General features: G+C 48.7%; 1 protein-coding gene across 1 annotated transcript in view; it reads right to left on the bottom strand.

Moving 5' to 3' along the window:
- Nucleotides 1-12,714, bottom strand: part of LOC108539483 (polycystin-1-like protein 2) — a 117,957-nt gene that overhangs the window by 80,015 nt on the left and 25,228 nt on the right. Inside the window, exons 8-11 of the mRNA XM_017888194.1 lie at nt 9,850-9,927; nt 6,485-6,534; nt 4,369-4,486; nt 3,248-3,455 (exon numbers count right to left, since the gene is read on the bottom strand). Of these exons, the coding sequence (XP_017743683.1) occupies nt 3,248-3,455; nt 4,369-4,486; nt 6,485-6,534; nt 9,850-9,927 (454 nt within the window). The remainder of the gene's footprint in view (nt 1-3,247; nt 3,456-4,368; nt 4,487-6,484; nt 6,535-9,849; nt 9,928-12,714) is intronic.

The raw sequence follows: 12,714 nt of genomic DNA, 5'->3' as shown, positions 1-12,714 counted from the left end.
TTTTTTTTTTTTGAGACAGAGTCTGGCTCTGTCACCCAGGCTGGAGTGCAGTGGCGTGATCTTGGCTCACTGCAACCTCTGCCTCCCAGATTCAAGCAATTCTCCTGTCTCAGCCTCCCCAGTAGCTGGGATCACAGGCGTGCACCACCACACCCAGCTCATTTGTATTTTCAGTAGAGACAACATTTTGCTATGTTGGCCTGGCTGGTCTCAGACTCTTGGCCTCAAGTGATCCACCTGCCTCAGCCTCCCAAAGTGCTGGGATTACAGGCATGAGCCACTGTGCCCGGCCAACCTTTTTTCTTTATAAATTACCTAGCCTCAGATATTCCTTTATAACAGTGCAAAATGGACTCAGACAGGCATTGTGACCACTGGCCTGGTTTTTTGTCCAGTTCTTCTCAAGTCCTTTGAGAGGGTAGGAAATGACCCTTTTTCAAATTAAAGACGGAATAAAAGCCGCCCCTGCCCCAACCAACGCCGGGACATAGCCTTGGTTGTGAAGATGGACTAAGTCATGGCCTGACTGAATTCCCATTTCATTCACTGCACGGCGTAATGATATGGAAGGTGAATGAGGCTGAGACAGGACCTGGGTTCTAATCCCGTCCTTGTCGCTTATGAATGGTCACCTTGTGTGCATCACTTAAACTCTTTTTTTTTTTTTTTTTTTGAGACTGGAGACTGAGACTCTGTTGCCCAGGCTGGAGTGCGGTGGCGCAATCTCGGCTCACTGCAACCTCTGCCTCCCTGTTCAAGTAATTCTCCTGCCTCAGACTCCCAAGTAGCTGGGATTACAGGCGCTCACCAACACACCCAGCTAATGTTTGTATTTTTTTAGTAGAGATGGGGTTTCACCATGTTGGCCAGGCTGGTCTCAAACTCCTGACCTCAGGTGATCCACCCTCCTTGGCCTCCCAAAGTGCCGGGATTACAGGTATGAGCCACCATGCCTGGCCAAATCACTTAAACTCTCTAAGCCTTAGTTTCCTCACCTGAAAAATGAGGGGATAGCCTAGATAATTTCTGTGATTCTGTTTAGTTCTGATAATGGTAAACCAATGCTGTGGTTTGACAGCGTGCCTGCCATGCACACGTTACTTCCATTGTCTCTAGCTTGTCCAATGCTCACAATAGCCCTATGAGTGACATATTAGCATCCCCACATCACAGATGAGCAAACCAGGCCCCGAAAGCTTATGTAATGTAACTTCTAAGTGGGCAGATAGAACATGAACCATTGTGTCTGGATCCAAACTCTTGGCCTTCTCTATAAAGTCTCTATGAAGGCCAAAGCAACTCCATCTTGGATGCTAATCTGCCATGTTGACTACTGATTAATTCCAATTCCAGGAATCCCTCTAAGATTTTTATTCTCTCTACAGTTCTTTGTGTAAGAGCATGTACTTACTGTGAGTACTGCCCTTAAAGAGATTCACATAGTATTCTTGCCTTTCCCTACAATTGTCCTACACATTCCTTCCCTGTAGTATATAAGCCCTGGTTCTGGGGGGTAATGGTGCCAGTATTCACCATCTTGTCTTGCAGCCGCCCTGGACATCATGGTTTCTGTTCACAAGTCTCAATTAAATGTTCCTTTCAGAGAAACTAAACATGTCAGCTTCTTTCTTCGGCCTCTCTGCTTCCTCAGACTTTGGGGGAAGGTTTGCATAGACCTGCCCTCCACAGGACGGTCCCCCAGCTTCCCCTTTGGTCTGAACTTGACGATAGCTCTTGAATCTTCCTGCTTCTTTCCTCATGTCTGTCCTAGTCCAAGTGTGCGGGACATTCTCTATCTGCCTCTCTGTTCCAGTCTCCTCCCACTTGCGGCTCTGACCTGGGAGACTGAGCTTTCTAGGCTTGGGTGACTGCATCACCCAAGCTGCCACATCCTCCAGCTTCTGACTGGGTCCAGCCAATGGGAAGCATTGACAGAGGACTGGAGGGTAAGAGGAGAGAGTTTGGGGAATTTATTCACGGCTTTCCCTTCTCTTTTCCCCGATGGGCTGCAGGTGGGAGAGGCTGTGCGTCTCCAACCAAGGCCACAGCTCCCATTGGAAGGTCCCTCTCCCGCAGCGACAGCTCCCAGGACTTCTAGTAATGTCATCCCGTTATTTTACCTCTGCATTCCTGGGGGTGATAATGGCTTCCCTTGGTTGTATTCTTGCCTTCTTGCCCCTAGTTCATTCCCTTATCCCTGCCCTCACCTGCAAACGGTCCCTTCATCCAGCTGTCTTCCATTTATTCCTGGTTTGGCTGAGCCATCTGCTTCCTGCAGGGACTGGCTGATAGGCCAAGTAACCTTCACCTCCTACTTTGACTCCTGCAAGAGCCTGGGCAATCTCCCTGAGTCTTCCCTTGCCCTCTTCCAAGTCATTCTCCACCGAGCCACCAGAGGATATTGAAGTAACATGCTTAGAACTCTTGGAAGCTTGGCTGGGCACGGTGGCTCATTTCCTATAATCCCAGCAATTTGGGAGGCCGAGGCAGGTGGATCACCTAAGGTCAGGAGTTCAAGACCAGCCTATCCAACATGGTGAAACCCCGCCTCTACAAAAAACATAAAAATTAGCTGGGCACGGTAGCGTGCGTGCCTGTAATCCCAGCTACTTGGGAGTCTGAGGCAGGAGAAACGCTTGACCCCAGGAGGCGGAGGCTGCAGTGAGCTGCAGTGGCGCCACTGCACTCCAGCCTGGGTGACAGAGCGAGACTCCACTTCAAAAAAATAAAAACACAAATAAAAATAGAAATAAAGAACTCTCGGGTGGCTTCTCTGTATCATTCTTAGGAAAAAGGGTAAAATCTTTTGATATGACCAGCAAGGCCCCACTTGAGCCAGGCCCTGCCTACACTACCAGCTCCTTCCCACCCTTCTCTTCTCCATCCTCAGAACACCGGCCTCTTTCACTCCCTGAAGATTCTCTGCTCCCTCCCTTTGCCCGCTCTGTTCCTGCTCCAGCTGCCCCTTCCCTGCCCTGTGAATTTCTCCTGAACATCTCTGCTGAGCTTCAGTTCCTGAGGGGAGCCTCTCTGATCCCCAGTCAGGGCAGTTTTCACAGAAGTGCGCTCTCTGCCTTCTTCATTCATGCCCAGCAGTGCTGATCACCAGGTGGTAGATAACCCCTACGAGAACAGAGACCACCACAGCCAGCCCTGCCCCAGGGCAGCCCTAGCCTTAGCGAGTCCTCAGTAAGTGTTGGCTGAACGAATGAATCAGGACCCTGGAGGAACTGCCCACGTGCCCTACCTGACTCGAGGCCTGAGTTCCCAGGGCGCAGACACGTAGAGGCACCGCTCTGCCCTATTCTCCAGCTCCTGACCTCTCAGAACAGCCAGGCGCAGGGTGACAGCAGAGTCAGGCGGCGGCAGGCAGGATGCTGGAACCACCAGCTCCCTCTGGTCTGTGTGCAGCAGCTGCCTCTCAACACAGCCACTCCACTGAGCCCAGCAACGCCCTGAGAGAAATGGACAGACATTGTTATTCATCAGGAGCCCTGAACGTGGCACAGACTGCTACCTTCTGGTTTTGAAAGGGGTCATGAATAATAACATCAGCTCTAAATAAACATTTTAATTTTTTTAACGTCACTTTTATTATTTATTTATTTATTTGAGATGGTGTTTCACCCTTGTTGCCGAGACTGGAGTGCAATGGCACGATCTTGGCTCACTGCAACCTCTGCCTCCTGGGTTCAAATGATTCTCCTGCCTCAGCCTCCAGAGTAGCTAGGATTACAGGCATGCAACACCACACCTGGCTAATTTTTCTATTTTTAGTAGAGACGGGGTTTCACCAAGTTGACCAGGCTGGTCTTGAACTCCTGACCTCCAGTGATCCACCTGCCTCGGCCTCCCAAAGTGCTGGGATTACAGGCACGAGCCACCAGGCTCGGCCCCACCTGCTATTTCCATGGAATTTGCAAGGTCTGGCATGTACAAGTTACACAAAATGTTGGCCATAGGAAAAGCTGGTGTGAAGACTAAGAAAAAGAACAGCAAAGTCTGACCGCTGCTCACCACTTCTTAACGAAACAGGACAATTCAAGAACTCTATCGTCGGCAGTGCGCGGTAGCTTATGTCTGTAATCCCAGCACTTTGGGAGGCCGAGGCAGGTGGATCGCCTGAGGTCAGGAGTTCGAGACCAGCCTGGCCAACATAGTGAAATCCCATCTCTACTAAAAATACAAAAATTAGCTGGGTGTGGTGGTGGGCACCTATAATCCCAGCTACTCAGGAGGCTGAGGCAAGAGAATGGCTTGAACCCAGGAGGCGGAGGTTGCAGTGAGCCGAGATCACGCCATTGCACTCCAGGCTGGGCAGCGAAACTCTGCCTCAAAAAAAAAAACCAGAACTCTATCGTCACCTACCACATGACCATTGGAAGCGTAATTCCTTGTCGTTGTCCGGCCAGTCCAGGGTCACTGTCGTGAAAGGATCCACGTATGGACCAGGTTGGATATACACCTCCACATCGTCTTTATCTTTCTGCAAAAAAAGCAGCCAGCGGGTGAGACGCCCACTACAGTTAGCTCAGGCTCACTGTGGGGTGCTGTTGGCATCCCCCTCTCACCCCAGAGCAGTCTGCACCAAGAGCAGCCTCAGTGTAAGGCATGGAGTGGAGACAGACCCTGGCCAATCCCCTTGGCTTCCTTCCCCTCATGGGGCGTGGAATCGGTTGCTCAGGATCCCTGGGTAAGTAACGTGATTCTGAGTGTGGGCTCAGGGCACACGGGGTGTTCCTGGAGTCAGTTCTGGTGGGGCTTGTTAAACAGCTCGGGCTGTAGAGCTTCTTGCTCAAGCCCCGAAGTCCTGACCTGAAATAACACGGGGCTACAGTGGAACTCAACCCCGAGTGGCCTCCCATGGCCTGAGAATAAAATCCAAGCTTCTTGCCTTGGCACCTAAGGCTCCGCGTGATCTGGCCTCTGTGTCCATAATCTCCTACATCCCTCTCCTCCACCAGGCTCCAGCCACGCTGGCTTCAGGCCATTGCCTGCCTCTGAGATCTGCCCACTCAGAAAGCTCTTGTTCTGCTTTCCAGCATGGCTGGCTGGCTTATCTTCATGTGTCCACTTACACGTCACCTCTGGAGAGGCCGTGTCTGACCACATCAGCCAGACCACACTGTACATTGCTATCACTGCACCCTATTGGTTCTTATTAGATACTTATCACAATTCCTAATTCTATGATAATTTGTTTGTTGGAGTTTTTTTTTTTTTTTTTTTTTTTGAGACAAGGTCTTACTCTGTTACCCAGGCAGTGGCACAGCCATGACTCACTGCAGCCTCAACCTCTCAGGCCCAAACCATCCTCCCACCTCAGCCTCCCAAGTAGCTAGGACCACAGGCATGCACCTTAATGACTGGCTAATTTTTAATTTTTTTTTTGTTTGTTTGTTTTTTTGAGAGATGAGGGTCTCACTTTGTTGCTCGAATTCCTGGGCTCAAGTGATCCTCCCACCTGGGCCTCCCAAAGTGCTGGGATTACAGGCATGAGCCACCGTACCTGGCCAATATGTTCATTAGTATTACTCAGTAAGCTTCATGAAGGCGGGGGCTACATGTGCTTATTCGCTATTGCATTTCCAGCCCCTAATACCTAGCCTTGAACGCTGTAGATGCACAATAAATCTTCATTATAGAATAAATGCATGCCTGAACAATGTCAACAGCAAGGAGTTGAACTCAGTCTTTGTTATAAAAACTAAAGAGCTTGGGCCAGTTTTCTTTTTTGTCCTGCTTTCTAATATAAGCATTAAAAGTGATAAATTTCCCTCTGAGCACTGCTTTAGCTGCATTCCACAAATTTGTATAGGTTGTGCTGTCATTATCATGTAGTTAGATACACTTTCTAATTTCCCTTGTGATTTCTTCTTGAGCTATTGATTTTTTTACAAGTGTGCTGTTTAATTGCCAAGATATTGAACAGATATCTACATATCCTAGACAGCTTATTATCGATTTACAACATAACTCTGTTGTGATTAGGCAACTTGCTTTGTTTGAATTCAGTCATTTTAGGCCTCTTTTCAAATGGAAGAAGCCTCAGGCACTCCTAGTGCTCTGGCTATTGGTACCAACAAACCAAAACTCAAAACTAAAACAGAGTGCTTGGACATCTTTTCCTTGTGAGGTTAAACTTTTTTTTTCCTTTTTTTCTTTTTTTTCTGAGACCGAGTCTCACTGTGTTGCCCAGGCTGGAATGCAGTGGTGTGATCTCAGGTCACTGCAAGCTCCTCCTCCCGGGTTCATGCCATTCTCCTGCCTCAGCTTCCTGACTAGCTGGGACTACAGGCGCCCACCACCTTGCCCGGCTAATTTTTTGTATTTTTAGTAGAGATGGGGTTTCACTGTGTTAGCCAGGATGGTCTCGATCTCCTGACCTCCTGATCTGCCCGCCTAGGCCTCCCAAAGTGCTGGGATTACAGGCGTGAGCCACCGTGCCCGGCCAGGTTAAATGTTTTTTGAAGACAATACTCACATTCTTTCCTTCAGCATTCATCCCAGATGGTTCTTGGAGACTGGAAGGGGCTGTGAACACAGTGGGAAGGGGTATCAAGCTTTGGTTGGAAACCTTATAAAAGGTTGCCAAAAGATAGAGTCAGAGAGTCATGTGGAAAATGCCACCAGGAGCATCAGCCTGTCTTTGAAAATGGTTTAAGGGAACATAGCAAATGTTCAGGTCATAGGGAAATGGATTAAAAGTGAGCCATCATGTCCACCGCTGGACCAAAGACACTTCTTTGGTAGTTGAGAAAGAGGCAGCTGCCAGGGCAGATAAAACACAAGATTTAGAGTCAGACAGATGCAGTTATGCACTGCTAATGTGGTGTTGTTGTTGTTGTTGTTGTTGCTGTTTTCAAGACACAGTCTCGCTCTCTCTCTCAGGCTGGAGTACAGTGGCATGATCTTGGCTCACTGCAACCTCTATCTCCCGGGTTCAAGCGATTCTCCTGCCTCAGCCTCCCGAGTAGCTGGGATTACAGGTGCCCACCACCACACCCAGCTAATTTTTTGTATTTTTAGTAAAGACAGCATTTCACCTTGTTGGCCAGGCTGGGCTTAAACTCCTGACCTCAGGTGATCCGCTCATCTCGACCTCCCAAAATGCTGGGATTAGAGGCATGAGCCACTGCGCCCAGCCTGCACTGCTCATGTTTAACTACCAGTAAAGGAGGTGGGAGTGAGGAGCCCTGATTTGTAGCGTTTGTCAATTTCCATGGTATAAATATTCCCACCAAGCTATAAACCTGATGCTACTGAATATGGAGTGAGGAGAGATGGGCACGCTCACCTCTGGCAAGTGGGTGGAGTCGGCACCACACAGTATGCTGCTGTCAGATTCTCTTACTGGCCTTCTATTGGCTATGTGAACTGGGCAGGTGAGTCATCCTCTCTGAGTCTTGGTTTCCTCATTTGTAAAAATGCCTGGAGGCCATCCCTTTTTCTCAGGGCTCCAGGAAGACTGAATGTGGTGCTGTTTATAGAATTACTTTGTAAACTATACATCTAGAAAGAATGCTAGTGTGTCAAGTTTAAACAATGGGAAAAGGTACAATCAATTGATGTCTCTGAAAAAATATATATTTTTGAGATGGAGTCTAGCTCTGCTGCCCAGGCTGTAGTGCAGTGGCATGATCTTGGTTCACTGCAACCTGCACCTCCCGGGTTCAAGCGATTCTCCTGCCTCAGCCTGCTGAGTGGCTGGGATTATAGGTGTGCACCACTATACCCAGCTAATTTTTGTATTTTTAGTAGAGACAGGGTTTCACCATGTTGGCCAGGTTGATCTTGAACCTCTGACCTCCAGTGATCCACCCGCTTCGACCTCCCAAAGTGTTGGGATTACAAGCGTGAGCCACTGTGCCCGGCCTACTGAAAATATTGAAATATTAATGATTAATGTCTAATTAAAGTGTAGTGATTAAGATAGGAACTTACAGTTATTTCGTGTGATTCACTAAGGCCCTGGATATATTAAGGTCCTAGTAGCACTGATCTTTAAAAAACTCTCTCCCAGTGAATTCTCATTCACACAACTATAATTCCACAGGCATGTAAAACTATACAAATCACGGCTAAGATGCCAGACAAAGGGGACTTTCTTAACCTTAAGAAGGAAGGCAGTCCAATCACCCCGAATGAAAAAATTAGGAGAAATATTTGCTGCCTTTGATCCTGCCATGAATCAGCCATGTGACTTCTGCAAAGTCAATTAAACTTTCTGGGCCTCAAATCCCATATCTGGCCGTCGAATTTCCAGGCATCTATGCCCCCCTCCCTTGGTAGCAGCATCTTGGGCGATATTTTCCCTAAGAACCATCCCTCCCTAACTCTCAGGACTTGGTTTGGGTGAAGCTGACCCTGCATTGTACTCCAGTGTGGGCATGAGACCGTGACCTGCCAAACTGACTGCCACTTCCCCTGGTCTCAGCAGCTGGTCCAGGAGAAGCCACGTACTGAGCTTCAGCCAGCAAGAGGCAGCCTCAGGACTTCTACTAGAAATATCCATCAAGAGGTGCTCTTTCTCCTCTGGGGTTAAGGATCAAAGCCTGGGGCCATCTTACTACTGCCAGAAAGAGCAGTAGTAAGAAGCCAAGGCAGAACCAGAGGGGGAGAGAGGCAGGTTTCTGAAGACATTGTCTGAGCAACGCATCCAGCTGTGTTTAAGAACAGGTCCACTCCCTGGGCTTTTCATTTTCATTTTCTTTTTCCTTTTCGGGGGGGACACCATCTCACTTTGTCACCCAGGCTGGAGTGCAGTGGCATGATCTTGGCTCACTGCAACCTCTGCCTCCTAGGCTCAAACGATTCTCCTTGCCTCAGCCTCCCCAGTAGCTGGGACTACAGGTGTGTGCCACCACGCCCAGCTAATTTTCGTATTTTTAGTAGAGACAGGTTTTCGTCATGTTGGCCAGGCTGGTCTCGAACTTCTGACCTCAAGTGATCCACCACCTCGGCCTCCCAAAGTGCTGGGATTGTAGGCATGAGCCACGGTACCCAGCCAGCTTTTCATTTTCTGAGCTGATAAGATTTCCTTTTGACTCAAGCCAGTTTGAGCTTCTTTTCTGTCCCTTGCTACTTGAATTGTCCTAGCAAACACATTCAAGTGATCTCTACCTCTGTGATGGCTACTGTCAGCTAGTTTCCCAACAGCTATTACCCCAGCCTTCCTCCTGGCAGCCAGAATCCACCTTCTCCCACAGAACCTGAAAATGCTGGGTATCTGCTTTTCCAGTGCACTTTATAGCTGCAGACATGACCCTACTTTGGTCATGGTATCTGAGGTGATGATTGTGTAGAGTGGGAAAGATTTTTTCCCTAATAAAAAGAGGTGCACACGAGGAAACCCCTTCTCCCGCTGCTGGATAACGCTGGGTTGACATGCAATATCTGGAACTGCAGCAGTCACTTTGATTCCCTGAGCAGCAAGCCTAAGGCAGCCCCAAAGCTCTAAGGATGGCAGAGGAGAAAGAGAGACTGAGCCTGGTTTCTTGCTGACATTGCTGAGCCACAGAACCAACCCTGGAAGTGCTTACCTCCTAACTTCTTATGTGAGACAAGAAAGCCCTGAATCTGAAGCTACTTAGTTTGGACTTTCTGTTACTTGCAACTTAAAGCATCATAATGAATGCAAACTCTTGTTTTAGAATTCTGTATCAGTGGTTAAATGTTTTACTGTAAACATCACTGCCTCCTTAGAATAACTGGAGGATTCTAACCATCTGTAGAACAAGATACATATTCAGAGCCGTGTTTGGAAAGGCCCCTCACTGGAGCCTAAGCAGGTGCAATGCCCTGGACTCCTGGTAAAAGGTTTTATGCCCCCTTGCAGAAACACCTTGCCTGTGATAGTGATGTTCCCGATTTCCAAACTCAGGTTGGAGAAGGCATTCTTCACCAGCATGGTGACCAGAAAGGTACCTGCAATACAAAGAACCCAGAGTCACAGCCGTTGTCATGAATTTGACCAAGAAAACTCTCCCAGCTTGCTTCTCTAGTCCACTGATGCCTCTAACGAAATATTTCACCTCTGGGCATTTAATGAATCCCTGCTGTATGTAAGGCACGGTGCAGGCCTCTGGGGACACAGAGATGAAGGAGCTTGGTTCTTGTCCTCAAGGGCCTTATGATGTAGTAGACACATAGGACAGTGAATGCCAAACCATGGGAGGAATCGCCATGGGGCACTGTGGACATTGGGTGGGGCCGCTTCAACCTCAGGAGAGAAAGAAATGGTTCACAGGATGGAGCCAGGGCTGGAGCTAAATTCCAAAGGAGAAGTAGGTTTTCAATAGATAAGACTGGGGATTCCCAAGAGGGAGAGATATAGCAGTATTGTGAGAAGGGTGGAGAGAGTGGAGAAGGAATTTTATTTTATTTTATTTTATTTTATTTTATTTTATCTCATCCATCTCTCCGTCATTCATCTCATCTCATCTTTATTTTTTTAATTTTATTTTATTTTTATTTATTTTATTTTATTTATTTTATTTATTTTATTTTATTTTATTTTTATTTTTTTGAGACAGGATCTAACTCTGTCTTCCAGACTAGAGTGCAGCGGCACGATCTCAGCTCACCACAACCTCCACCTCCCAGGCTCAAGCAATTCTCCCGCCTCAGCCTCCCGAGTAGCTGGGATTACGGGCTCATGCCAGCACGCATGGGGTGGAAGGGGTCAGGAGGAAGGGGCCGCATCTCTGCATCTGGGAAATAACTGCATCTGGCTGGGAGTCAGCCAAGAAATGCGTCAGAATGTTCTGTAGACCAGATGTGTGCCTTGGGGAGAGCGGTGCTGACGAGGGCAGGGAGAACGAGGAGAGTCCAGCAGAGAGGGGAGGTGGCCAGGGAGAAGCAGCCAGGGCATGTGGCTAGCCAACGGGGAGGCATCCCCCCACCCAAGGAGCAAAGGCCTATAAGGCCCAGCTGGGGTCCCCAAGAACCCAGAGAAGCTCCTACAAGAAAAAGGCGGCTTCCAACATTTGCTAGACCTCAAAAACCAGGCAGGCACCACGAAGTGCAAATGTCCCTGCCCCGTCCTGTTCCCCCTCCATCCTTCCACCCCCCGCCACCCCTGGAGTCGTCCAAATCTGTTGGCCTTAGGGGCAGGAGAAGTCTGTTCATCATCTAACAGAGAGCAAAAGTCATAAGGCATGTGGAGATTTTATCAGACAGAGATCAACTTCCCCTGCCAAGCGACCTTTACGGCAGTGACTTTCAGGGGAGGAGTAATTTTTATAGGTGACAAAGCAAAATCTGCATCTGGCTGATAACCCATGCATGGTGTGATTTTCCAGCTGCAGCAGCCTCCAGATTTTCCCTCATCCAAGCTGGACCCTTGGTATCTGGCAAAGCCCTGGTGGTTTTCTTCTCAAACCTATCGTCCCTTCTGCTATCTGGTTTGTGAAGTTGCTTGCGGAGGGCGTTGTAACCCCACACCTGCACAGTATCACCTGTTTTCTAGCACACCTCTGAGATCCAGGGGGAGCTGTGGGCAGGTCCTGGATGGGCTGGAGACTGCCATTCTCATCACATTTCTGCCTGCTGATCTCCTCAGGGCCCTCAAGGACTCTCTGTTCCTTACAGATTAAATGCAAATGGGTGCTGTGGCCACCTCCCCTGGCTGGTGCCAGCCAGTCCGTCCTCCCATCAGCATCATTGCAAGTACTTCTGAGATAGACCAGAGATGGGACTTGGACCCCTGCTCTGCCTCATCGAGGACTCTACTTCAAGCTGGTTGGGGAGAGTGGCCCACAGCAGGCACAGACCCCAGTTAGATCATCCAGACGTTGCACCATAAATCTTGCTCAAGGTACCTTGCCCACTGATTGCAGACCTTGAGGAAACAAAAATAAACAGCTCCCACCTTAAATCTTACTCAAGGGAGTTAACCCTATAGCCTGCATGCACAGAAGACTAGAAAAATGACCAATCTTTACCCTTTGCCTCCTTATAATACTAAAAATCATGCCCGGGGCGGGGCTTTAACATGCTAATGAGATATACCACACATCAAGAAGCATGTGACCAGACTGCACAGGCGCTGAACATTCCCCACCTCCACATGCTTAAATGTCACCCTTTTCCCACCCCACCTCCTTTAAGAATGCCAGGCGCGGTTGCTCATGCTTGTAATCCCAGCACTTTGGGAGGTTGAGGCAGGCAGATCATGTGAGGTCAGGAGTTCAAGACCAGCCTGGCCAACTTGGTTAAACCCCATATCCACTAAAAATAAAATAATTAGTCAGGCATGGTGGTACATGCCTGTAGTCTCAGCTACTGGGGAGGCTGAGGCAGGAGAATCTCTTGAACCTGGGAGGTGAAGGTTGCAGTGAGCTGAGATCATGCCACTGCACTCCCGCCTAGGTGAGAGAGAGAGACTCCATTTCAAAAAAAAAAAAAAAAGACAGACTGGGCACAAGGGCTCACGCCTGTAATCCCAGCACTTTGGGAGGCCAAGGTGGGTGGATCACCTGAGGTTGGGAGTTCGAGACCAGCCTGGCCAACATGGTGAAACCCCTCTCGACTAAAAATACAAAAAAAATTATCTGGGCATGGTGGTACATGTCTGTAATCCCAGTTGCTTGGGAGGCTGAGGCACGAGAATTGCTTGAACCCAGGAGGCGGAGGTTGCAGCGAGTCAAGATTGCGCCACTGACTACTCTCCAGCTCGGGAGACAGAGCAAGACTCTGTCTAAAAAAAAAAAA

Source organism: Rhinopithecus bieti, unplaced genomic scaffold, assembly GCF_001698545.2.
Source record: "Rhinopithecus bieti isolate Rb0 unplaced genomic scaffold, ASM169854v2 scaffold_17826, whole genome shotgun sequence".
In the NCBI taxonomy this organism is placed as follows: Eukaryota; Metazoa; Chordata; class Mammalia; order Primates; family Cercopithecidae; genus Rhinopithecus; species Rhinopithecus bieti.
Note: the sequence above shows the minus strand (reverse complement) of the source record. Positions and strands in the feature narration are given on the sequence as shown.